This window comes from Nothobranchius furzeri, chromosome 17 (assembly GCF_043380555.1).
Source record: "Nothobranchius furzeri strain GRZ-AD chromosome 17, NfurGRZ-RIMD1, whole genome shotgun sequence".
In the NCBI taxonomy this organism is placed as follows: domain Eukaryota; kingdom Metazoa; phylum Chordata; class Actinopteri; order Cyprinodontiformes; family Nothobranchiidae; genus Nothobranchius; species Nothobranchius furzeri.
Window position 1 is genome coordinate 23,850,645 of NC_091757.1, and position 27,295 is coordinate 23,877,939.

A 27,295-nucleotide genomic window follows, 5' to 3' on the forward strand; every position below is an offset into this window, starting at 1 on the left:
TTCCTTTGAAATTAATATTTTATTATGGTTCAGAAATCTGCACAAAAACATAACAGAATGAACTGAATTACATTTTCCTTCTCTCACCTAAGCTGTTATTAATTTATTTTGCTCATGTGAATTACAGCCAAAGAAAATCGTACAAGTTAGGAATGGATCACACAGAAACGATTTAAAAAGCAGCTTGAATTTTGTCACAGTCAGTGTTGACTATGGGCAACTTTTTTCAGTCTGCTTTCCAACCCTGAGGAAGGCAAACATCTCATTCATCAACTCAAAGTGTTTGGATTTCAACACACACGCGCACAGCCACCTGAAGTGATTCATGTAAAAGCCAAGGCGACTCGGTGGGTTGAAGCTAACCTGATGCTGTTCACGCTACTGAGCCAACAAGCGAGGTAAATGGTAAATGGTAAATGGCCTGTATTTGATATAGCGCCTTCTAGAGTCCTGAAACCCCCCAAGGCGCTTTACAACACAATCAGTCATTCACCCATTCACACACTGGTGGGGATGAGCTACAATGTAGCCACAGCTGCCCTGGGGCGCACTGACAGAGGCGAGGCTGCCGAGCACTGGCGCCACCAGTCCCTCCGACCACCACCAGCAGGCAACGTGGGTTAAGTGTCTTGCCCAAGGACACAACGACAGCGACAGACTGAGCGGGACTCGAACCAGCAACCTTCCGATTACGGGGCGAGCACTTAACTCCTGTGCCACCGTCGCCCCAGAGGTAGTCACAGAGCTGTAAGGGTCAGTGTGTGTAAGCTCGAGAGCTGGCTGAAGAATGGAAAACAGCAACTGTGTGACACACTTTAGTGGTGCATCAAACGCCAGAGCCGCTGAGGAATAAGCCCCGCCTCCTGTGGTCCCGCAGTGCCAGCCTTAATGTATGTGAACAACAGTCACGTCCTAAAGAATGGGCTGTCTGTGACCGCTTCGTAGGACCTATCCTGGTCAGGAACACATGTCCACTTTCTTCCATCACTTTGTTTAGATTCGAGCTAGACTACACACACACACACACACACACACACACACACCCTTTCACCAGTCCTTCCACAACTAGACCACGGAACACCTTTTCCTCTCAGCACAAAATCTATAAACCTTCACACACAGCAACTTGCTCTTAATTATGGTCGTTATAACCCCGTCCTCCTCAGAACTGTGTACAGCTTTTATGTACATGTAAAGTTATCCTGAATTCAAAGGTAAAAAATAACGTTTCTCTACAAAATCTTTTTGAGTTCTGCTTCCTATCTGCAGGGGAGCAGAAGCAGCTCTACGCCTGTGGGTGAAACGACTCGTTTATAGGTGACGTCCAGGCTTCCTCGGAGCCGTTCCTGTGTTGCCTCACAGGACGAGCAGCAACATGTATGCATAGTCTGTTATGGGGGCTAAAACATGAACATTAGTTCCTCGTGTTGGCTCACAGCTGTAGCACTCAGACCTTTGGATTTCATCACACAAGTTTCCTCCGTGTTTCAGGAATTCACCGATTGAACTGTAAATGTTTGTGGTGCCAATCACATTTGGTCTCATCTGCATTCAGCTTTCCCTCCCTCACAAGATCACTGCACTTGCACGTTAATGCACATTGATAATTGCTCTTTTAGATATGTAGACCAACACTGACACATGTGGCAGTAAGCAACGGTTTCAAAGACAAACAAAAAAGCAAACATCTCAATTTCTTGTCTGGTTTCAGTCCAGCTTTCAGGAGCTGACAGAAATCCAACAGTGAACAATAAAACCGAATCAAGTGAGCCAGTCATGGTCGATGAGGACTTATGTTGAAGCAAAAGAAACGAGTAAAGGCAAAAGTAATAATAAAAATATAGAGTGGGCCATTTCACACATCCAGGCAGGAGTCATACTGGACTTGGCTCTCTGGTTCCTGCACCATAGTACGTTTAAAGTCCCACCAAAGTGGCTGCTGCTGGGTTCTGTAGTCTCACTTAGTAAAAGCAGCGATGACGGCCCATAAAAGCTCATTAGCGTTGGCCTTTATGCTCTCCCCCTCCGGCTCAAGATCCAGCAGCTGCCGTACTCTCTTCATGGCCAGGTCATACTGGTCATCTAGCAGGGGGGCAAACGCGTTCTCCAGAACATCAGAGGAATGGGCTAAGAAAATTAGTGCAAGCAGCCTCTTGTCCATCCGCTGAGGGTCATTCACCCACTTGTCTAGAACAGCCTCCTGAACCTTTTTGATGAGCCGCTGCTTAATGTTGTTGTTGGTCAGAGGATGTGTGGTCATATCAAAGAGCAGGAAATTCTGTTTCTCTGTTGTGAGGACTCCTTTTTCCACCAAGTTCTTGGCCAAACGTTCTCGGACGTTCCTCAGCTGGTAATGCAGCTTTAAGGGGTTCCACGTCTCTCCTGAAGAGTAGCATTCAAACAAACAAACAAACAAACAAGATATTAAGACATTAGCTGTGAAAACAATCTCAGAATATCGGAGACGCAAACTAATGAACAACCTAGAAACATTTCTGGTAACCCTTAGCTAGTAGAAAAACACTCAGCCACGTGGCACGTGCGATTAAAAAAACTGTGCGATAAACTATTTTTAGACGTAGCACTGGTGCAACACCTTTCCCCCTTTGTTGAACAAGGTCAGTTGCTTGTTATTGAATAAGGAAGATGCTTTTTATGGGCGCACCTTGTGCTAATCTAGGTGCTGAGGAGCAAAACAGAGAAACCAGCAAATAAGACAAACAGGCAGAAACGATCCAGTTTGGGCAGATTAGCTAATGCTAGCGAGTAGCACGCAGGCTCGCGATCGTCCGATAAAACACGATGATTGTGAAACTAAGAATATTTAAACTCTACAAGAGGAAGAAAAGTTCCCATCATCCTGTTTATTCTTAGCTGTCTGCAGCGCTATGCAGCAGAACCGCAGTCAGGTTGCTGCTTCGCGTCTGCTCCACACACTGCAGCAGGAGTATGGCAATCCACTGTAGCATTTAATCACAAACGTGTCCATCTTCAAACATAATTTAAACCGGATTATTGCTAACCCGAACAAAATAGATATGTCACCGTTACATTTTTATTAGTAGAAGTCATCACTTCCAGTAGCGTACTACTGAACACGCTAATGAAATACGTTACTGATCATAGTTTAGCTGTGGATGTATTTAGATGTTATTTTGACTAAGATGGGTGATATTACTACAAACCTAAAATGTTACTGAAATGTAGGTAATTTTTCCTACAAAATATCTAACTAAAAATATCAGATGGGAAACAGGGAACTAGACATCACTGATTTAATACATATTATAGAGCCTTTAATAACAAGAGTCTGACATAATTCTGTTTTATTTCATTTTTTAGCAGCAGACCACGGTCTCGTTTCACCTGAAACATTGTCAAATGGAATAGTCGATTAATCAGAAGATTCAATAGAATATACAAATACTAACATATCCAATAGCTGCAGTCCTATTTTCATCCTTTAACAGAAACACAAACGAACAAGAAGACACAAAAACAAGCTGCACCAAACCAGAAGGTAAAAGTTTAATAAAACACGGTGGAGTTGTGTCCGAAAAAATTCATGGAACGATCATTCGTGAACTTGTTTTTATTTTATTTTATTTTTGGTGAACATAAACCAAACTCATGTATCTTTTCCTGATGAGTAATAAAGTGAGCTCTCATTCTGGCGTGTGTGAACGGGTTTATGAACGACACTACCACAGTTTGAGAGGTCCAGATCTCAAACAATAAAAGAAAATGTACACTGACAAGGATGTCTGAAGATATGTCAGGATCAGCTTTATTGTCAAGTATGTGAGTTAGACTCACGCTACCAGGAATCTGCTCTGGTGGTTGTTATTGTGTTTAATTATAAGAACTACGTTTGGTTTTGAAAGATTGCAACACATTTTTTATGCTGGTGCTACAACCTTTTGTTCTGTGCTACAAAACCTGAGACCTTTGTAACACCAGTGTTAAAAATGTGAACCTACAGTCCTGGACATGAATACGTAGACACCCCATTAGACGCTGGAGAGCATAATAGTCACCGCCATATTGGAGCGAGTATCCTCATTTTCCAAACCCAAGTGGGGTCAACGCAGAGTAAGCAGCTATGCCTGTTTTTTGTAAAGCCTAAGGTTGCAACTAGGGCTGTAGCGAAGCCTCGACGACGTCGACGGCTCGATCCTAAAAATTTGTTGACGTCAGATCCGGAAGTCGACGCACCGCGCCCACTTGTTGCATCCCCAGGAGTTTGTAAATAGAGGAGGAATCTGCCTGTTTTTCCTCTAGTTCGCCCTCTTCTCCGCCTTCACTAACATCTCCACCAAATACCGAAGACCCGGAACAACGTCCGTCCGCTACTAGATTCCTTTCCTGTTTTGCCCGCCTTCGTCTCCCGGCAACGGACAACAACTTCCGGGGTGAGGTGCGCTGCTTCGTCTCTACCGCAGATGTAGAACATCACCGGGAGCGTTTCTCCCTTCATAAAGGAGCTTCTTTCAGACATTAGGAGAGCTGTTTTGGTGGTAGCAGTCTCTCCTCCGTGCTGGTCTGTTTGCTGCTGGGTGTTTTTGGTTTATTTAAACTTGGTAACTTGAACTTAACGTTGGTAATGCTACTGTTAGCATTTTCGCTAACAGCTTCTTGCGTTGGGATAAGCTGTTACGTTTTGGTTTAGAGTTCATCTTTTTTGTGGTGCAGATCTCCCTTTTATTACATTCAAGCCCCCTTCAGACAGGCCATGAAAAACGGAAATGTTCCGGACTCTGTCCGTAAGACCTTTCTGTCTGAATACAAACATCCGGATAACGTGTTCCGGAATTTATCCGGACGAAGCCCCTAGTAACAGGTCCGGACTTGTTACTGACAGGGTGGCTGCTTCAGACTGGTGAGGTAAAGTTCCGGACAAGAGGGAGGGGGAGGAGGAGGGGACCGGGGGACGCTGTGTGCACCTAGATAGCTCGCTCATTGTAGCTTGCGGCGAACCATGGCAGCTCGCCTCCTACGGTACCGCCTAGACGCGCGACGGAGCGCTTCACACCGCTTCAGTGATTCCTTTAACCATTGAGCTTCATCATCCAGGTCTCTTATGCGTCTTCGTGTGCGCAGAATTAAGCTTAAGCGCCTCGTGATTTTTTATCTTGAGAGGCGCTATAGAAATGATATTTTCTTCTTCTTCTTCTTAACATAAGTCCAATTCCCCCCCACCCCACCCCCCGCCGCCGTCAGACATCTGGAACTTTTCCCTGCTGTGTGAACGCAGCCGAAAGGACAAGTTCCGGTACAAAAGTGGTGTTTCTGAAAACACAGTTCCGGTTAAAAACCGGATTGAATTGTCCACAAATGTTCCAGAATGTCTGTCTGAAAAGGGCTTTAGAGTGTTGTGGGTTTTCAGTTTAGTATAAAATATCACCTTGAGTTTGGTTTAACCGCCCAGTTTAGAGTTTGGACTTTTGGAGATCCTTATTTTGATCCAGAACCCTGTAATCTTTGCCCAGTGGGACATCCCAGGTTATTTGTACTTTTGTTTTAATTCCCCACAGGCAGAATTAGTTTTATTATTCCCAACCTGTGGATGGAAAGATTTATGTTTTTTGTTGTAAATAAACCTGATCATCATTTTAACTTTTAAATCCCGTTATTGTCCCTTCCTTTTTGCACACGAGCCAAACTCCCCAGGAAGAGTCGTAACACCACTCGCCTCACGCACATAAGTGACCAAATCAAAGCAGCATGGAGACACTCCGTCTCCAACCACCTCTCAGGCAGCAGCCTGCACTCCCAAGTTCTACAGTCACCAGAACATAACCAACCAACACAATAAAAGCAGTGTTATACAAAATGGAAGGCCAGTAGTATTTATTCTCTTACAGTAACAATGTATCAATTTTTTGAGGAATTTAAGAGGTTTTTTTGGTTTTTATTAAATGTGCAATAGAAAAATAATCATTAGATTAATTGTCTAGTCATTAGAATAGTCGACTATTCGATAAAATAATCGTCAGAATAATCGTTTTAAAAATTATCGTTTACCCCAGCCCTTCCTGACACTTTTCCAAAGTAAGATAGTTAGCTGATTCCTCTTGATAATCTGCAGACTATCTGACGCTATTGTGTCTGCTGACTAACAATAATACCTTGACCATAAGAGTAAACTATAATAATATTTAAGTAGAATGTACAAAGTTACCCCTAATAGGACTGACGTTGATGTTTTGGTTATAAGCCTAAATTACACCATCATTAGGAATAAGGTATTATTGTGTGGTGTCCTAAACGTTCAAAAGTACTGATTGTGCCTTTTTAAGTTATCATCTGTGAATGACCTGGTACGCTCCCTTGAGCAGACTCTTAAACACTATCATTAATCAATCAATGTCATTAGAGATTATCCAATATCATCAGAAACATTATCTATTGGAGATATAGATTTCTAGATACCATGGTTTTATCCACTATGCTGCTATCATATGACATTAGACATCTTAAAGGTCAAAGGCTACTACTCGAATCATTTGTCAAGTCCATTTTTAACCTTAAAACTTCCCTAACAAATGAACCTTATAAACAAATCTCATTTATGATAGAAGTTAACCTGAACCTTGATTTAGTGTTCATGATTTCAGTAACGTCTAATTTATGATCTTCTATATGAAGATGTTAAACTAACTGACTAGTTGAAGAATCTTGTCCTTTAAGTCATGGAAAATATCTACTTTGTGTTAGTTAATCTATCTCAACTAACGGTTTATGTAATTAATGCTGAAGTCCTTCCTAGTTGGTTAATGGGTTAGGGTTTGCTCAGTCTTTATTCTGCCTCTACTATCAGCTCTCACTTTCTGATGTCCTTTATTCAACAGAGCAGCCCTTGCCCTTGGCTCAACATTGTTTGTTGTTATTATTTGCTAGACGAGCATTATAAGATGACACTTTTCCTACATGACCTTTAGATGTAAACACACTATGGTCTAGCAAATGTTCTTTGATGGTCACATTATTTTAAGAATAACCTAATTACATATGCATCTAGTAGTTTTTAAGTCCGTCAGTCATTTATTTCTTGCTGTTCTCTGAATATAAATACTTCAGTTGTTCATTATCACACTTAGGTTACATTCCTCTGCTTGATTTTTAATCTAATTAGGGCTCTTCCTCAGCATAGCTTGTACCCTGAAGTATGACCATATTGGACATTTTTTACAAATTACTTCTCTTGCTTACAATGTCTTTTCCTTTCCTGAAAAAATTATCATCTTCTCAAACACTTTTAGGGTTGAGTGTATCTAAGAACACCATCAGTTGTTGTTTGCACGTTCACCGTCTATGTGACAAATGAGTTTAATTCTCCTTAAATAAATCTGCTGTTCAATTTCACTTAGAGTTTTAATTTAGCAGTATTTATCTCCTGTTGACAGATTTTACGCATTATTTGAATGACATAGTACATTGTTGATTGAAACACCCTTATTTTACTAAATCTATCTGAAGTTGAGAAATTAATTTTATGATTAGGACTGGTTTCTTTGTTAGTTAACTCCAGTGTTTGAGGCAATGAGATAAAATTAAAAAAGTCACTTGGTCTAGGACATATTCCCTAATTTAGCTCTGATGATATAAATAAAGGTGAACGTTTCTGGCATAAGGAGAGCAAAACGCATGGAGTCTATGACATTATTATTTTGTGATATGAGCTTGTGGGTGCTGACGAGCTTCCTTTTTTCCCCAGATGGGTTGATTCTTTTTGATTTCATTAGATTACAATCTTCTGCGACAGCTGTTCTACAGCAAGTTTCTACTGTCACTTATGGGTGATGTGGATCACCTTTTGTGTTTATTTTCGATTTTCTTTACACAGATTAAGGCATTTTTGTTGGCTTGTTTTGTTTGATTGGTGCACACTACGCTGGATGACTCTGCCCCCTGCTGATGTAAACTGGTCCAAGTTCCTTGGGATGGGTACTTTTAGCCTTTAGAGGAAACATGTTATGCAGGATCCAACTTTTGCATCTGTTTGATGCAATGCAATGCTTGCCGGTATCGGACCGGTTTTGTTTATATCCTTTTATGCCACTTTTGCTCTGGTTAGCTATGAGTTCTCATGCCTCAAGAGGAGGGATGGCTGATAACGATTTCCTCACATTATTATACTTGCCTGGATGAAAATACTATAAATATTGGATGATAAGAATTTTTGCTCAAAGCAAGTCAAAAACGGTGCATCTGATGTTTCAATAAACTACTGATGTTTTCTGTATATTATATGGTTTTGCTAACCCTTCTCAATCTCTTTACAGGAACTGATAAATTGTAGAATTGTTGCATCACAGTAAATTCACATCAATATATATGATACCTCTTAAAGAGCAGGTAAAGTGTGCCTCGGAGTCCTTCTCCACCCACGTATCAATTTTAAAAAATGCAACATTAGTAGGCGTTGCCTGGAGGACCGAGAGGGCGGAGCCGCGGCAGTGACGAAGACGATGGCTAACTAGACGATGCTAGCTCCCTTCACTCTGAGCAGTTATTAGAAGTGGAGGACGTTTCTCCCCCTCCTTACCCAGACACTCGAGAAGAAAGGGACCAAGTCTATTTGGAGGAGACAAGCGGACCTGAGCCTTATTGTTATGAGCTTGTGAGTTGCCTGAAACTAGCAGAACCGACCCAACAGAACCAGCTCTGAATGGTATGTAGCCGTTAGCCATAGCATTGGATTAGCTGCAGGGTTTGGCTCCACGGCCCTAGAGAGCTAGTATTCAGCATGTTTTAGAGGTTTATCTGCTTCAACACACCTGGTTTTAATCAGCAACAAATAGCTGAGCTGCTTAACAGCTAATCTAACCTGTTAAAGCAGGAAAACCACTGAAACGTACTCAGGGTTTCTGCAGAAATCAGCAAAACAAATTTAATGCTTTTTAATGCCATTTTAATGCCATTTTTAACCTTTTTAATGCCATAAACAAACACACGTGAGAATCCACGGATATATATGTACATAAAAAAATCCTCTGAGAACTCAATGTATTATAATGTACCCTGAGATAAACAACAAAAAAATGTATGCCTGGAACATAGCAAATACATAGTTGCATGGAATGTTAAATGTTATTGAACATGCTACAGCATTTTTTTCACACACAACAGGATTAATGCATGTGCCTTAGCTCACTAGTTTTTGATTCCAGCTCTGACTCAACATTTGTCAGTTCACTGCATTTGTCCCTGTATCTCTTCCTTAGAGTATTAGATTTTGTTATCATTTGAGCCATGAGCGCGCACGGTTTATTTGCTGCCTGTTCAGCTAGTTGATCAGCATCTTTCTGAAGGCTGACACACACCACCCTTAATATCTCCTTTTTCTTTTTCAGCTGTTCTAGCTCATCTTCCAATGCTTTTCTCTTAAGTCCATGCCTGGCACCCTCTCTCTTTAACATACTCTCTTTAAGTTTTGGCCATACTTCAATAGCTCTCTCTCCAACAGGAATATTTTCCACCCATTTGTGTCCACAGAATGGGAGTGGAAAAAGAGATGAGCCTGTAAGTTATGTAAAATCTTCTCTTCTTGCAGGGACATTGTGAAAAAGAAAGTGCATTGCTCTTAACAGTTTCTCAATATTCCATGTACAGTGGGGCAAAAAAGTATTTAGTCAGCCACCGATTGTGCAAGTTCTCCCACTTAAAATGATGACAGAGGTCAGTAATTTACATCATAGGTACACTTCAACTGTGAGAGACAGAATGTGAAAAAAAATCCATGAATTCACATGGCAGGATTTTTAAAGAATTTTTTTGTAAATCAGGGTGGAAAATAACTAGTATTAAAGGTGAATACACCAATATTTGCACAGTAATAATTTCTGTTTTAAACTCTCAGTGACACACTTTGCAGGGTGGATTTGGCATTTAATTTTTCTTGGCGTCTGGAAAAACATCTTCTTTTGCCCCCTTTATTTGACTTTCTGCCCCCTTTATTTTGGTCCAAGATCATTACTGGGCTGGCCTTATTAAAAACATTCTTCACCCCTGCTTAGTAGACTTAATGAAGTATTTTTAAGCCAGTATAAAAATGACTGAAACACAAATTTACATATTTGGCATTATTGACCAATATTTTTGATTTAATTTATTTGTTAAGAACATCAAGATGCATTACAGTGAACATTATAATAAACTGGGCAGACACTGTGCGACTTTTTCACTCGTAACACAGCTTCAGCTCAAACTGTACGACTTCAGCGCAGGGTAGATCTCACGAGTCATGTGCTCACTGTACGTCTGGTAGCAACACGTCGGACCTAAAATATGCTAAAAATAGCAGTTTTTACACGACACGTCAGACTTTTGTCTTGTTTTGCCTGTTGTCCTTCGGGAGTGCTGCAGGAGGACACACAGGGATTTATGGGGGTTGGATGAGGAAACGACATAAAGAAAGTAAATCTGTGTTTTGTGATCAGTTTAATTTGACATGAACACGACAAACACACTTTCTTGACGATCTTTGTGAGTAAAAAAACGTGTAGAAACAAAAACGAACAGCGTGTGTTATTAGGGAAATAGCGGGTGAGCGGAGTTGATGCAGGATTGCACCGTGAGCGGTTCTGATACTTTTTGGGTCGCAGCTGCTCGCAGCGCCGCTTCAACCCTCATGAGGAACGAGATAAATATTAAACACTCCAGAAGTCCGTGCGAGCTCACGATTGCTGATCGGTAGCTGGTCACGTGGTGTTAATCGCCTCTCGTAACCCCCTGTACACGACGCTCAGCGCAAAACTCGCTCCGATCTCGTGGATTCTCGCACGAGTGGAAAATCGGCTCAAAAAAGTGAAAAAGTCGCACAGTGTACGCCCGGCTTTACTGTCTGTGTGTGTGCGTTGATGCCTGGGCCGAGCTGACTGAGCTCCCGGCTGCAGTTTTGTGTGTAGGGAGGGGCGGGCGCTGTATCTGACTGGCCAATCACAGAGCGTGAAGACCGTCAGTCACCCAATGAGAATTTCATTCAGCACGATTACAGATATTTTCGAGTTATACACTCGTTTCTTGCTCGTATTCGTCAAAAATGCTTTATCCGTACGCTCATAGCTGTAACCACCCTGCCGAGCCTCCTCCTCCTTGCTACCTGCCGGCTGTGATCACAAGCAACAACACAGTAGTTCCTGCTGCTTCTTTGGGAAACGGCGCAAAAAAAAAAAAACATCAATAAAACTTGGGATGTTGTAGGCGTGGCGGTGTGATTTCAGCCGTGGCGGCCCGCCTATGTAAGGGAAACCCTGTACACTATCCAAAAGCCAAGCTAACACTAAATAAGTATGTATAACACTAAAGGCTACGCTAAAGACTAGGAAATGCTAATGCTATATGCTAATGCTGAACTACGGCTAACCTCCTACACTCGCTTGCAAATCCAACTCCCAACTCGCCACAAGGCGTGGCCGAGACGCTCGTTGCTTTTATAACTTTGACACAGAGCTGCTACGTAGTACTCTACTGGTTTACGTAGTATCTTACTCTTTAGCCATTGGCTAAAATTTATTCAAAATGACTCAAATTCTATGTTTTAAGCTGAAGGTGGCGCTATACTGTGGTATTTAGGCAGAATTTTTAATTTTTAAAGAAAATGCACCAAAATGCTAAAATAATGAATACACACATTTAAAACACTATTAGACACTCATTTACACAGTTCATCAGCAAAAACAAGTTAATTTAGACGTTACTTGCTCTTTAAGCTTATGATGGTGTTGATTTAGCTGATTTCCATTATCTCACTTGTATCTCTAAACTGCTGTTTGATGTTCTTGTCAGTTGTGTTTGCCTTATCATGTTTTATTATTTTATTTGTTCTTAATTATTTTACTTATTTGTTCTTTGTTTTGTTTGGTTATCATATTCAGATAAACAGGAGGGATTACGTTACAGAAATTTTATATTTCATTATTTTAATCCTATTAACAAATGCATCACCTTATGTCTGAAAGCATTCACACACACACACACACACACACACACACACACACACACACACACACACACACACACACACACACACACACACACACACACACACACACACACACACACACACACACACACACACACACACACACACACACACACACACACACACACACACACACACACACACACACCTGTGTTCTTTCCTTATCTCATGTTATAAACTAAACTTGCAGAGCTGAACTTGGGGCAGTTGCCTCGTTGCTTCTGCCAGATTGCAAGTTGGTTGTGTGTGTCTCCTTTACTGTCTCTCCTTTCTCTTCGACTGCAGGAAATGGGTTTATTGATAAATATATTGATAAAATCCCTAACAGACACGTTTGTGAATTAAATGCTACAGTGGTTTGCCATACTCCTGCTGCAGTGTGTGGAGTAGACACGAAGCAGCAACCGGACTGCGGTTCTGCTGCATGGCGCTGCAGACAGCTAAGAATAAACAGGATGATGGGAACTTTTCTTCTGCTTGTAGAGTTCAGATATTCTTAGTTTCACAATCTTCATGTTTGTTCGGAACCTTGCTTTATCGTGAGCTTGCGTGCTACTCGCTAGCATTAGCTAATTGCCTAAACTTTGGATCGTTTCTGCCTTTTTGTCTTATTTGCTGGTTTCTCTGTTTTCCTCCTCAGCACCTAGATTAGCACATTGTGCGCCCATAAAAAGCATCTTCCTTATTCAATAACAAGCAACTTACCTTGTTCAATAAAGAGGGAAAAATAACTTGAAAAGATGTTGCACCAATGCTACGTCTAAAAATTGTTTATTGCAGAGTTTTTTCATCGCACGTGCCACACATATGTCACACTGTCCAGCCCTGAGCTGTACGCCATAATCATCACAATTACAGCAGATAAATCCAGAATATCTGGCTGCATGGGATGAGTGTCTCATAAGTTAGTTTCACCTTTTAGTATGAATTACTGACATAAATGAACTTTTGCAGCAGTTTCACCTGCATGTGGTGAAATGAATCTGAAACTCACCACTCAGCAATTCTACCCAGCTCTGCACCGTCTCCGGTGGCTGGGTGTCTTTGATGTGCTTTAAAGCCTCATCCAGAAGAACATCACCTGTTGGAGCATCTGACTTACAAATCACCTGCAACAGTCACACACAGACACAGTTACAGGAGGACTCTGCTGACCGGAGCTGCTACAACAGACACTGTTTTTATAATTAAACAGCAGCTGGACTCAAAATGTTTACTTTAGTCAACTATTTACTGGGTCGTCAACAAAAAGTGTTTACCTTCCTGGCCAGCAAACTCTTCCTCCTAAAACCACCCGTTTCCAGCTGAAGGCGTCCCCGGAGGGCTAATTCAATCAGCATGCACCCTCGCAGCCCTGATGATATGCAGTCATTCCAGAACGAGGTGTAGCCCTGCATCGAGTAAACACCGTGTCAGAGTACAAACAAGTACCATAGAAACTGCAGAAATACTTGTGAAAAAAATAAATAAAACTAGAACTGCAAGCAGTTATCAACGGGTTTCAAGCCAACCAGCGCCAGTCTCCCAACCGGCCCCGCCCTCACCTTCGCCATTCCTCACGTGGCCCCGCCCCAAAAACACCTTCTGCAGCTGGCGTCCAGTCAGCTCACTTCGACCGGCGCAATGACAGTAACACTCAGGACACGTCATTACACCTCTAGCACAGCCTATACACACGTCTTTCACAGGCATGGCTGACTTCTCAATCCCGATTACAAAGGAACTCCACAGTTTCCTGTTAAAGAACGGGAAGATTTAACGAGTGAAGTCATGTGCTGCATGGGACGGCATCAGCTCAGGAAGTGGAGCGGCTTGTGCAGTAATCGACAGGTTGAAGGATTGATCCCAACTCTGACCAGAAAACGCTGCCTCGCCTCTCAGTGCACCCCAGGGAAGGAGTGGCTACAGTGTAGCTCATTCCCACCGGCGTGTGGCTGGGTGTTTGGATGGACTCCTGCTGGTGTCGTGTCAGCTCTCTACACCGGCAGAATGAAGCGAACACAGGACATCTCCTTGAACCTTTTGCACAACCTACAGGAAAATCTTTCATAGGCATCGATAACATCTCAGTCTCCATTACAACCCATTTTTCTCATTTTACTTTTAAAGATCGTGGAGATTTAGTTAACCAAGTCATGTGTTGTATGGGACAGCAGTAGCTCAGGAGATGGAGTGGGTTTTCCAGTAATCGGAAGGTTGTGTGCTCGATCCCGACTGACCAGAGAATGCTGCCTCATCCGTCAGTGCTCCCCAGGGCCGCTGTGGCTACAGTGAAGGTCATGCCCACCAGTGTGTGAGTGTGTGTGTGTGAATGGTGACGGACTGATTGTGTTGTAAGCGCCTTGAGGATTGTAGAACCCTACAAAGCACTATAGAAATACAGGCTATTTACCATTTCATTAAAAATGTTTTTTGTTAAATAAATTTCCAAAATATTCTTGGATCATCATGGGGTCCTGAGAAACCAGGTTGTCATTTTATTGTTTCTAAATTAAATGCTTTTTCAAAAAGATGTACAATTAAACGGACCGATACAAAAACTTCACTATAAAATCCATATTTGATCTAAAGATTATCAAACAATAATCTATACATCAACAGAATATTACAAATAACACAAATACTCGATAATGTCCCTACACAAGAATTTCACTCGCATGTACTGTACCAGTGTACCTGCACATGTGACGTGACAATAAAAGTGATTTGATTTGATAGGTTTAACAAAAACTATGAGTTTCATTCCGTGACTCAAATGATTTTTAAAAATCCTGAAAAACACATAAATCATCATAAAATTACCAAAATATTCTCACATGGCAATGTTAACATGCGGAATAATATGCTGTCGTTTTTAAATCAGTAGATTCAAAGATTTTTTGAAGAAAAATTGGTAAATATAATTCTACGGGTCACGGCCAAAATTAAAATATTCATAAAAAAATGGTGCTACTTTCTAAAATTAGTAGAAAAATCTCGGATCACCATAGGTACATGTGGAATGTTATAAATGGTTTATATTTACTGTATACCTAAAAAACTTTTTAAGCAAAAATTATTTACTTTTTTGTCCAACTATACAGAAAAACTGGCAAAAAGTTAATTCATTAAAAATCTATGCTTTTGTACAAAAATCTCTAAATATTGCCAGGTTACCTTTGTGATGAGAGACTTCTGCTTATATTTTTGTAGGGATCATAAATGTTAAACTTTTCTTACAATAAAATAATATTTGCATTAGTGGTTGTCAATAAAAATAAGTCCTAATAATAAACACAAGGGGGTGCTCACATCAAGACTACATAATATGTGTTTCATAAACAATTTAGGAGTGAACTTTGTGCCAAATTTCAAGAAGATTGTCTTAGCAGAATTTGCGCTATAAGTGCTAGCCTAAAAATGTATTTTCGCAAATATAAAAAGCAAACCTGTCCGTGGAGCTGTGAATTTCGTGATATGAACTTAAAGCTACCCTGTTAACACAACCTAAAAATCTTAGCCTCTTACATGCAAATAATGATTAAGAAATTTCTCAAATTTGAAATGATTATAAAACACTCCAACTTTGATGGATCATTACCATATTGATAATGTCGTCTTAAGACTCTATAATGACGACAACCACTAAGGTTCGCGCAGATCCATTTAGCCAGTTCAGCAGTATAATTTCTTCGTATTTATAGCGCCCCCTGTTGTAGAATCAAGCTGAAAATCAAGATATACACTTGAATTGACCTTAGATAATGTGGTTATGAACAGCTTTGAAAAATGTCAAAATGTTTTGAAGTTATACTAAAAAAACCTTTTTCATTCAAATTTTTTTTTTAAAAGTCATATTTCAAAAAATAAGCACATTATCCTAAATCTGTCCACATCCGTTTGGACAGCCGCTCCTCCTCTCTTGTCAGGCAAAGTTTTGATTGTGTTTGGCGGCCGGGAGGAGTTAACGAAAGTACGTTTGACTTCCTATGCAAATTTCTACTAATTTGTATGTTTAAAACAGGTTTTTAAAAACTCATCTAAATTTGACTGACTCAATGAACATACGGGATGAGATCATTTGTTTGTTTGTTTTACTAAATAAATGGGGAGAAATATGCCAAAATAATTTTTGGGGTAAAACAGCGCCACCTATTGGAAAAAATTCAAATTTGTTTTCTGTGATTGTAGATGTCACTATGACTGATATGAACTGTAACTTTCTGTATAGAATATATATTTTTCATGAGTAAAAGGGCGAACATGTTTAAAGCCTATAAGCCACGCCCACTTTATCATTTTCAAAATATGGCTTAAAGAGCAAGTAACGTCTAAATTAACCTTTTTTTGCTGATAAACTGTATAAATGAGTGTCTAATAGTGTTTTAAATGTGTGTATTCATTATTTTAGCATTTTGGTGCATTTTCTTTAAAAATAATTAATTCTGCCTAAATACCACAGTATAGCGCCACCTTCCGCTTAAAACATAGAATTTGAGTCATTTTGAATACACTTTAGCCAATGGCTAAAGAGAAAGATACTACGTAAACCAGTAGAGTACTACGTAGCAGCTCTGTGTGAAAGTTATAAAAGCATCAAGAGTCTTTTTTCGGTAAGTAAAATTATATTTATGTATTTTAGGTCACTGCCGAGCTGAGCTTAGATTTTAACATGTACTGTTTAACCATGAAATTTAAATGTAATAGGGTAAAACCCAGTGCATTTAACATAATGCTGCACTTTAGAAAATGGGTTGAAATATAACATGTTGGTGGAGCTGGGTTCCCACTATCGGCTTGTGGAGCTCTCGGAGACCTCTGTGTTCCACCCGGTTCTCCCCTCACCGCAGCTCGGCGCATCTCTGTCTGATCGCAGCTTCTGTTTGCTGCGCGGGCTGACTGCTGGTTCTTCCCGCAGCTCGGCGCATCGGTCTGATCGCAGCTTCTGTTTGCTGCGCGGGCTGACTGCTGGTTCTTCCCGCAGCTCGGCGCATCGGTCTGATCGCAGCTTCTGTGTGCTGGGCGGGCTGCCGGCTTGTGGAGCTCTGGGATGGAAACCTTTCCACCCAGTTCTCCCCAGCGGCAGCTCTGTGCATCTCAGATCGCAGCGGCGCTTGTCTGTTGTGCGGCTGCCGGCTTGTGGAGCTCTCGGAGACCTCTGTGTTCCACCCGGTTTTACCCAGCAGTCAGCCCGGCGTATCTCTGACTCAGACGCTCTGGTGTTGTGCACAGTTAACTCCGGTTGTAGCTAGGTTGCTACCTCCGTTAGCTTAGCTCCCACCTCCGCATTAGCTTTGGGTTAGCTTCAGGTTAGCTTGTAGCTAGTTCGACCGGGTGTCGTCAGCTGATCCCAGCCTTACAGCCCCACCCTCAGCTCCTCCTCTCTTCCCTTTTTTGGTAATTGTCTGGGCTTGACGGAACCTGTGACACGGTCAAAATGGCGGTGGTGGCCACCTCCCATTTTAGCACAAAAACGTGTTATTGGAGCCTATGGAAACCCATTGTCCAGTATATATGTCGATGGGTTAAACCCTCCTAATCTGCAGATATCTGACAGGTTGGTTATCATGAAGCAACCATCTTCTTCTTTGGGTACACCTTTTAAGAGATTGTCCATGTTAAAGTTGCTTTTGACAGTTTCTATCACCTCAGCTGAGAAGTTCTGCTGATTATCTTCAGCAATCTTTCTCAATGCGTAACAGGCACAGCTTGGAGAAGAGACATCACCAAATATATGAACAGTCATACGATAGGGTACTGGTTCCTGGTTTACATCTCCATCTGGCCACCACAAAAATCCTAGAAAATCCAAATGGTCATCAGCCGCCTTGACTTGATGAAACATTGCTTGAGTATCTGCCATTATAGTGATTGTTTCTTGTCTGAATCTGGTTAGAACTCCTAATAAAGTGCTTGTCAACTTTGGTCTGTGTTGCAGTTGACTGTTAAGAGAAATTCCTTTAAACTCAGCACTACAATCAAACACAACTCGTAGTGTTTTCTTTTGTGGATGAAACACTCCATGATGAGATAAGTACCAAACCTTTCCATCACATCCTTTTAGCTGATGTTCAGGTACCCTTTTTGCATAGCCCTTTGCTAAGACATCAGAAAGGAAGTTTGTGTATTCTTCCTGGAAAGCTTTGACCTTTTGGAATCTTTTACAAAAAAAAATCATGCGTTGGGTTGCCATCGTGAGGTTATTGGGCAGGTTCGGATTTTCATTTTTGAAAGGCAGGTGAAGTTTGTAATGTCCATCATCCAAATGAATAGATTTTTCCATGATGGTCATAAACCTCTTAGACATTTCCTCCTTTTCATTAGAGAAACTTTCGTTGAAGTCGTGTCTGTATTGATTCGTTAAGATTTCCTCCAGTGACCTAACTTCAATGTGGTTAACATGCACTCTAATGTTGCCACTGTCACACTGCTCAATATTGTTTCCATCTAAAGTTCCATTGATAACCCATCCCAGTAGGGTTCTTATTGCATATGGACCTTCACCGCTGCTGTTGATCACCTCCCATGGTTCCATTAACCTGGAGGCATTTGTTCCAGGTAACAAATCAACACTGGCATCGATGGGAGGTATTTGTATGTGTTTGAGGTGCGGTAACTTTGCAATGGCATACTCAGGATATATTGTTGCCTGACACTGGCATCCTTTTTTGAGTGAGCACGCTTGGAAGTTGCAAGAACTGATTTTCCAGGAGTCCAGAGACTTCTAGGTCTTTTACAGCGTAGCTTGACACGGTTCTGTTTTGACCCATAGTGTATAAATGAATCTTTGTCCTTTGTCCAGTGATATTTAGCTCATCCATTAAAGTTTCAGAACAAAAACTGTCAGTACTTCCAGCATCAAGAAATGCATAGGTTTCAATCGTTTTATCTCCTTTTGCACTTTTGATTTTTACAGGCAACATTGGAAGAAACCCATGACTAGCTCTGGCCCCCGTTTGACTGCATGCAGAGATAACCCCTTCTTTGTTGTGCTCATTTGTATCTTCTGTCCGGTTAATATGAAGAATGCTTGGATGCTTTTGGTTGCATATTTTACATGACATGCGATTTTTACAGTCCTTACTGATGTGTCCAACACGTAGGCAGCCAAAACAAACTCCACTGTTCCTTAAGAAGTTTAGCTTTTCCTTTTGCATCAGCTCTTTCATCTTTGGTCACTCCTCTAGTGTGTGCTGTTGTGCACACTTCAAACAAGATACTAGTGCACGTGCTGGTGCTTGAGTTTGGGTGTCAATCGTTCTTGTTTTAATTGAGGGTCTAGCAGAATTAAGAACAGTGGTTGCAAAGCTGCTTCTCCTCAGCTGAGCTGTAGGTTGTGACCTTTCTTTATTTTTTATGTCTTGGATGTCACCAAAAACAGGATCTGACATTGCTTACACTTGATGCTTAAGAAAGTGAACAATATCTTTGAACTCAGCTTGATGCTGATTGTTTTCATAATTGTCACATGCCACAAGTCTCCATTTTTCTCTGACTTTGTATGGAAGCCTTTGTACAATGGTTTTCATATTAGCTGGCATGTTGAGTTCCTCCAAATAACTTAGTTCCTCCATTGCATTACAACAACTCTGCAGAAACATGGTATAAGCAGAAAGGCCTTTAACATCTTCAGGTGTGATAGCAGGCCATGCAGTCATCTTGTCCACATAAGCAGCAGTTATCTTTAATTCATTTTTAAAATGCTCCTTGAGAAGTTCCTTGGCTTTACTGTATTTTCTTTCTGACGGCAAACGCTGACAACTCCTGACTAGCTCTTTAGGCTGGCCTGAAGTGAATTGCTCAAGATAGTGTAGACGGTCATCTTGATTTTCTATGTTTGAGTCCACACCTTGTTCAAATGCTTTAATGAATGTTTGGAATTGTAAGGTGTCTCCATTGTACACAGGAATCTCACGAGTTGGTAGAAAGTGTGATATTTGAGCTTCAACAGCAGCGTCATGATTTCATTTTGTTTTTGCAGAAGTTGAAAATCATCTCCAGATTCATGTGTGTTTGATCGAGAGGTAGTTAAAGGGTTCCTGTCTGTTAAACGGTTTCTTGCTGTAACACCTTTTATCAGGTTCCTCCAAGTCCAATTGTTGCTCTGCTGATCCCTTTTTCATGTACGATTCCATTCCATCGGACTGATGCTTTGAAGAGATGCTACAACTTGTAGTATTCAAGACGGCAAGTTTTGCAGCCATTTCCAATTCCATTTCTAGATTTTCCATTTGCCGTCTCAGTTTGTCGGCCCTTTCCTCTACAGCACGTTTCCTTTTAATGCAGCTGCACGAGCATCAAGTGCAGCCCTTTCCGCCTTGGCTTGCAGAAATGCAGATCTTGAGGACCTGCTAGATTTGCTTGCCCTATTACTCTCAACATTAGAAATGCTGTCATGGGGTTCTATGTTAATTGGCTCATTTTTTAAATCCCACACATCTGTTGAAACAACCTCTAACATTTCCTTCATTCTCAACCACCCATTTATTGACCAAATCATTAAGTTCAGAGACACCCATCATGTTTACCTTAAACCACCTTTCATCCTGTTCAAACTCATCCGTGGGTACATAGCCCCTCAAAGTCTCATGTTGGGTTTTAGCATCATTAACAAAAACATATTTTTCAAGTGTTACCTTTACCTCATTAACAAATGAAACATCATCCATCAAACCCACGACTGTCTCTTAGTTTGGAGATCTTTCTCAGCTAGGGCTGTCGCGGTTGAGGAATTCCCCCTGCGGTGATTCAGGGTGGCTTAATATTGCGGTGTGCGATATTATTGCGACATTTTCTTTTTATTGCAGTACTATCTAAACATAATGTTTGCACATTTAAAAAAGGTTAAAAATTGCCGTGCCTTCTTTAATAACACTTTACTGAATGCAGATCAAAGGGCAGTAACAACACAGATCGCAGTAACGCTTGTTTCTCCGACAGTCGGAGTCCGACTGAACTTAAAAATAACAAAATACGTACGTTTCACCACAGTCTGGATTTGCTCTGAAGACTCAACGTTGAGATCGGATTTCTGAGAGGGCTGGATCAGAATCCATTGATGTTAAGCAAACTCAGCTTTACAAAAGCTTTAATTTGTTAACGCTCATCAGTAAATCCATTCATTTGGAAGCGCTACACATACATCTTTATTGCCCTGTATATTTCTTCTATGACGCAACGCTCCAGCCGGTGAACGGCCAGAACAGCGTGAACCAAAAGCTGTATCCAACAAGGCCCAAGCGGCACGTTCAAGACCCAAATACCGCGTTGTCTCCAACAGGGCCCGATCCAGCAGCACCGCCAACAGGGCCCGATCCAGCAGCACCTCCAACAGGGCCCGATCCAGCAGCACCTCCAACAGGGCCCGATCCAGCAGCACCTCCAACAGGGCCCGATCCAGCAGCACCTCCAACAGGGCCCGATCCAGCAGCACCTCCAACAGGGCCCGATCCAGCAGCACCTCCAACAGGGCCCGATCCAGCAGCACCTCCAACAGGCAGGGTTCCCACTCTTTTTTTGACTTGATTTTCCAGAATTTTTCCAGGACATTTTCAGCTGCTGCAGTACGGCTCAAGTTATTACAGCTAGGGCTGGATGATATTTTTTTCATATCAGGATGTATTTAGAAACAGATATGATACTGTACCTGCACCATTATATCGATTTTAGAGTTGTGCAAAGATTGTTGTCTTTCACTAAAGGGAGCCCAAGTCTCCTCCCGTTCCAGTCGGCTTACGGGTCCTCGGGCTAAAAGCTATTTTCTAATCCGCTTTGCCTTACGTCTTGGCTCACACATGTTGTACTGCAATTTAAATGAAAAGTAATGGTGGGTGTTTCGACCACGCCCGTCACGTACTTTGAGATTTATCAGGTTGTAAAAGTTCGTAATTAGCTTAACTACACACCAGAAATCGGCACGTCATATGTGACATCGCCACATAATCTAACTAACCCCAACCTCGATGACGTCAATTTCGTAAAGCACAAATAATATCCAAACAAGAATACACAAACACAGAGACTCAAAATCCCGGAGCAGTTTCCAGGCCAGACCGAGGCTCTACTGAGGCCTTTCCACGGAGCTAGCTCTGTGGTCACGTGGGTCTGATGCTCATTAATTATACAGAATTTTAGGCTTTTAATACACTTAAACAGAAGAGTGAGAAAAACATTCACCCCCCTCAGAGTTGTCATGAGTGTAAACTAGATCATTTAAACCAAAAACATGTTCTGGTACCAGGCTGTAAACATGTTTATTTCTGCTGTGAAATTGGTATTTTTAACATGGGAGGCAATGAGGATTTGCTCGCTTCTGACACCAGCCCCTAGTGGATGAGGGTGGAACTGCAATTTTTCTTACTTCCGGGTTGAGACCATTTTCTGAGCCGCATTGTGGGGGCTTGGTTCATACTAGGGCCCGACCGATATTATCGGCCGATATAGGGGTCATTAACACTATCGGCCAAAAGTTGCGCTACCTATCCAGCAGATGGCGCCAGCTTTATGAACTCATGTTGTGTGGCTCCACTCGGGGGGTGGAGCCACCGTCACAGCACACATGCAGCGGAGCAGCAGAAGCAATTCAGTCAAGCAGAGACGACGGTGATGAGGAAGTAGGAGGTAAGTCTTCAGTTTTAAGCATATTTGTTGTGTCAGTGGTAAGTTGAACGGTAAAATAAGCAATGACAAAAGTCTGTTTCCCCTCAACATGCTTCCTAAGTTTATTGTGTGCCTCGTGGCCTCGTACTGAAAAGTTAACCTGAAAAAATAAAATAAAGCTGCCACAGCATTACGCTCTACGCAGAGCTCACGCTGCTTCCCCTGTAGTCATGCAGGGCAGTAAGTAGGTAACATCGGCCTTTTTCTGGTAGACATTCTGGAATATTCTCAGACTATTTCCTCCGCCCTTCAGCAGTCTTTTCAAACTCACGCGGTTCACTCGCGGCTCGCGAAAAAAATAGTGCAGACGCCGAAACTAGCGCTGCACGGCGTGGGCTGGAGCGCAGACGTGCAGCGCTTCAGCGGCCCATGTGGCCTATAGAATAGGATAACCAGGGCGACGAATGGCGGTCCCCGTTTCGCGGCGCTTCGGCGGCACACGACCGTTGTCGCAGCTGAGGACGGGCGAGGGGGGGTTGGCAACAAACCTATGAAACGCTGTGCAGGGAGCCCCCCCCCCCCCCCCTCTCCGTAGCTGGGAGAGGAGGGGGGGGCGGTCATATGTTCCTAATACTGTCGGCTTTGGAAAGGATCAAAACACAAAAGTGTAAAACTCAAAAGTATTTTAATGCCAAAAATCAGGTGACAGAAATAAAACCAGGTAGCTAGGACGCTGAAACCAGCAGAGTATGACTGAAACTGAAGCGTATGCACTGAGGAGTGAGAGATGACAGAGGACTAGTTATGAGGAGGAGCTGGGAGTGGGAGCAGAGGACAGCAGGGGAACATGGGAGGAACTATTAATGAAAATATGTTTAAAGAAGAAAGAATCCTAAAAGGGAAAGAAGAATAACTAGAAATAAAAACCTGACATCAAACGAGTAGAAAACTCAGTGGAAGGAATAAAAAGACTTGAATACTAAATGAGAAACCCTGAACAGCTGGGGAACCAAACAAAAACAGAGCCATTGGTTTTGAGCCACAATGTCTGATATCATTTATTTACATGATCATTTTTAAACTTTTAAGTATAAAAATGCCACATTTAATGTATTTGACTTTGTCTTGGCATCAACAGATATATAACTGTACTTTTATGCTGATTATTTTATTACAGATGGAAAAAGAGGGTCGTAGTAAGGTGTGGGCCTACTTCACTAAACATCCATCCGGTAATGTCATCTGCAGCATCTGCTCATCTTCTGTAGTAGTTTGTGTGTTCTGTTGTTTTTGAGATTGCTAAATAAATCTTATTTGCATTACTTGGAAACCCCCCAGTGAGTTATTGAGACCGTTCTTTGGTGTGTAATAGAGAAATAAGTTAGCATCAAAAAGGCAGAGAATGAAGGGTTTAATCTTAAGAACATTAGTATTTATTTATTTTTTATGAGGGAGATTTATCGGCCATTATATCGGCTATCGGCCTTGTTAAAAGTTTTCTATCGGTCGGGCCCTAGTTCATACACTGCTATTTTACATACTGATATCAGTGTAAAAGTCCAAACTCCCACAGTCAAGCTGCATCAGTCCCTAAGTTTAAAACTTATGACCAAACTTTCTAATGAATTGCATTTGCTCATATCCAGATGCACAGTTTACATAATTGAATAATGAGTTTTGGACTGAATTATTTTGACTGAACAAATCTTTAACTATTTATTGTTTGTCAGTTATATTGCTGAAACGGATAGAAATTTCCAGACCTGCGTAAAAGTCCCGCCTCCTTGTTTGATTGACAGCAAAGGAGAGCTTTCTCCACAAAGTTTATGCAAGACAACTCGAAACAGGATTCTGTCAATAATGCGGGACGTGAGTTTCAATCTAGGGGATGTAAGAGAAGTCATAAGAATGCAGGATTCTCCCGCTATGGTTACCATAGTGACGACACACACTACAGCTCTCCCTTTGCTCTTCTGTCAGAGAGAGAGGGAGAAAAACCTCTGACTCCATCTACTGCGCTACAGCAGCACTTTTAACCCTCTGGAGGCGGGCGTGGCAGATCAGCGATGTTAAAACCTGCCTACCTGCTTACTCCACACGTGTTTCATGAGCATTTAACTCAGAAGAACCCCTGGAGGACTCAGTTGTTCGACCTTTTATCAAAACTTATTTTGAGCCTGAGAGGGTTAAACTGAAAGTTGCTAGCTTGGCCCTTCTTGGATAAATAAACCTTTACTTGAGTATGAAACATTGGTAACTCTAGCAGCAAAGACAAATGGACGCACTGGGAAGCAGAACTGTTCTAATCTATTTGATTGGTTGGTAGTGTCACATGGGCACTGTGCCGGCTGGATGCAGAAATGAAAGCAGACAAGCGCTACAGCCCGATGCCCACTGCACGCAGCTGAAAACAGAAATTCATGCGTAAAATGTTTACCCGTTTGTATTTATTCACAAGGAGGGAAAATCTTTTTCCAGGACAACTCAAACATTTTCCTTTATTTCACATTTTCCACGTGTTTTCCATGACTGGAAAATTGGTCTACCATTTTCCAGGTTTTCCAGGACGTGTGGGAACCCTGAACAGAGCCCGATCCAGTTTTCCAGTGGAACCCGTTTCCTCCTGGCCTTTGACTTAAAAAGGCAGTTTATGACTTAGAATGTGGGGCCAAAGTTTCTCCAAACGAAACCCATCCACCACACGTGATGGAAAAGGACAGACCATATGACGCGTGGGAATGGGGTGAAATAAAACGTTGATCCTTTATTTTCTTACAGCTCCATCCAGAAGTTTTCAGAGTCCACTTGTTCCAACAGTCAAGAAATCCTTTAAGGTCCAACATAATTCAGCCTGCTTTAGCCCGTCTCCATCCAACACACCTGCGCCCATTGGCACCATGATTAGAGGTGGAGACAGTGACCTGTTCAGAACTTCAGAGGGTTTTCCTCCATCTAGTGTCAAACCCAATAACTACACCTTTAGTTAACATGGCTCTCACAACTACACATACTGCACGTACGCTTAATATATATGTTACTTCACATAAATGTTTTAGGCTACATCAAGATCCCGTCAATTCAGTCAAATCCAAGCGTTTTCCAGTGATTCGAGAATCTGTAGAAACCCAGAGTTGCTTTTCAAAATACATCTCTTGTTTTAAAACCCTCATGCTAAACCACTTACCCAAACCCACAGAACCATTCCCAAATGCACTGGTCCAGTCAACAGCTAGTTTTAAAGGAACTGTCAAAACTTTACACGTTTGATTCCCACAACCTCAGTGGTCCAAACTAACGTTAGAGGCGGAAGCTCTCACAATCAGCGCGACATGTTTATCTTAGTTAGCCGAGCAGGACCAGAGTCAACTTTCGATTCTTCCTTTTAGCAGCACATTTAAACCACTTCGTTAAATGATGGAGGAGGTTATTCTCCACCATCAGGCTGGGTTTTATTAAACCTGCCGGGAACTTTAGCAAGCCTGTCTCCATCTTAGCTGAACAAGCACCATTAGCCTAGCCTAGCCAGCTCTCTTTAGACACAACCGCGGAGAGCCGTCGCTAACAGAAGGGAGCCTCCTCCTCCTCTGCTGCTGCATGGCGGCGTTTATATAAAACCACTTGGGTGAAACACGCTAACCAGGCTGAGCAAGAGAACGAGGCCCGTCTTGCTGTTAGCTAAACATGCTCCCGTTACTGTCGCTATGCTATTGCCAAGGCTAGCCCTTTGGTCATCAGCCATTACCTCTCTGTCTTTCAGCCCCAGCAGCAACACTTCTTCCATCAGGGTGAGCCGCGTCTCTTTGGAGTCTCCGGTCTCGTCCCCATCCATCTCGTCTCCTCGCCGGGGTTCATCGTGGTCCTCCTCACCCAGCGTACGGTCTTTGTCGGCGGCGCTGCGCGATGCTTCGGTCCGCCTCTGCACCAGGCCCGAACTTCTCTGAGTCAGGGAAGTCATAGCTCAACCACGGCGAAACCGTCCAGCCACGGACTGCTCTGCCTAGACTTTAACGCAATAACGCGGCGGTCATGCGGGAGTCGGTGAGAGTGTTTTAAATCCAAAGCTGGAGCTGGAGCGCCCTCACCATCCGGAGAGCGACTCTCGGTTCGGGCAGGACCAGTGTTGCCAACTCCCCCTGATAGAAACTTCTTCTTCTTCTTCTTCGTGTTCATTGGCGGGTGGCATCCAACTTCTGGGTGCATTTCCGCCACCTACTGTGCTGGAGTGTGAGAGCGTAAAAACATCTAAATTCTATTGAACCAACCATGTGTGTTAGATACTCAGTAACCAACTTATATGTCCTTTCTTCACCGTTTAACAAATTCTTCACACTTACCACTCCACCTCCTGTGTTTTTAATGCCTCCCTGAGTTGTCCTCTACTTCCCTCATACTTTATACAGTTACATAAAACATGTTCCACCGTTCCCCCCCCCCCCCCCATCCACACACACCTGTGGGATGTTTCCCCATCAGATGCATCATATTATTAAGCCCAGTATGTCCCAATCTTAATCTTGATATTATTCTTTCATCTCTACTATTCATTCTTATATTTTTCCATTTTCCTACTTTCCCTTGTATCTGAAATAAATGTCTTCCTTTCTCTTCCCTTTCCCACATTCTTTGCCACTCTTCCATCATATGTGCTTTGATGATAGATTTAATTTCAGCGGCACTATATGCAATATTTATTATTTCTCTCTCTTATTGCCTTTTTTGCAAAATAATCTG

The 27,295-nt window shown here is 42.1% G+C and overlaps 1 protein-coding gene across 1 annotated transcript; it reads right to left on the reverse strand.

Moving 5' to 3' along the window:
- On the reverse strand, window positions 1-26,731 carry golph3a (golgi phosphoprotein 3a). The gene is made up of 4 exons (XM_015977158.3): window positions 26,307-26,731; window positions 13,246-13,377; window positions 12,981-13,095; window positions 1-2,382 (listed from the first exon to the last, which is right to left on the reverse strand). The coding sequence occupies exons 1-4, from the start codon at window positions 26,517-26,519 to the stop codon at window positions 1,958-1,960; spliced, it is 885 nt and encodes a 294-aa protein (XP_015832644.1). The 5' UTR covers window positions 26,520-26,731; the 3' UTR covers window positions 1-1,957.
- Window positions 26,732-27,295: the final 564 nt, after the last annotated feature.

What these genes read in the sequence shown, in the direction of transcription:
- golph3a (XM_015977158.3), bottom strand. Translation starts at nt 26,519, where the DNA reads ATGACTTCCCTGACTCAGAGAAGTTCGGGCCTGGTGCAGAGGCGGACC. An exon ending in AGAGTTTGCTGGCCAGGAAG is followed by an intron (nt 13,096 to 13,245) that starts GTAAACACTTTT and finishes TGACTGTTGCAG; the next exon opens with GTGATTTGTAAGTCAGATGC. An exon ending in CTGGGTAGAATTGCTGAGTG is followed by an intron (nt 2,383 to 12,980) that starts GTGAGTTTCAGA and finishes GCTACTCTTCAG; the next exon opens with GAGAGACGTGGAACCCCTTA.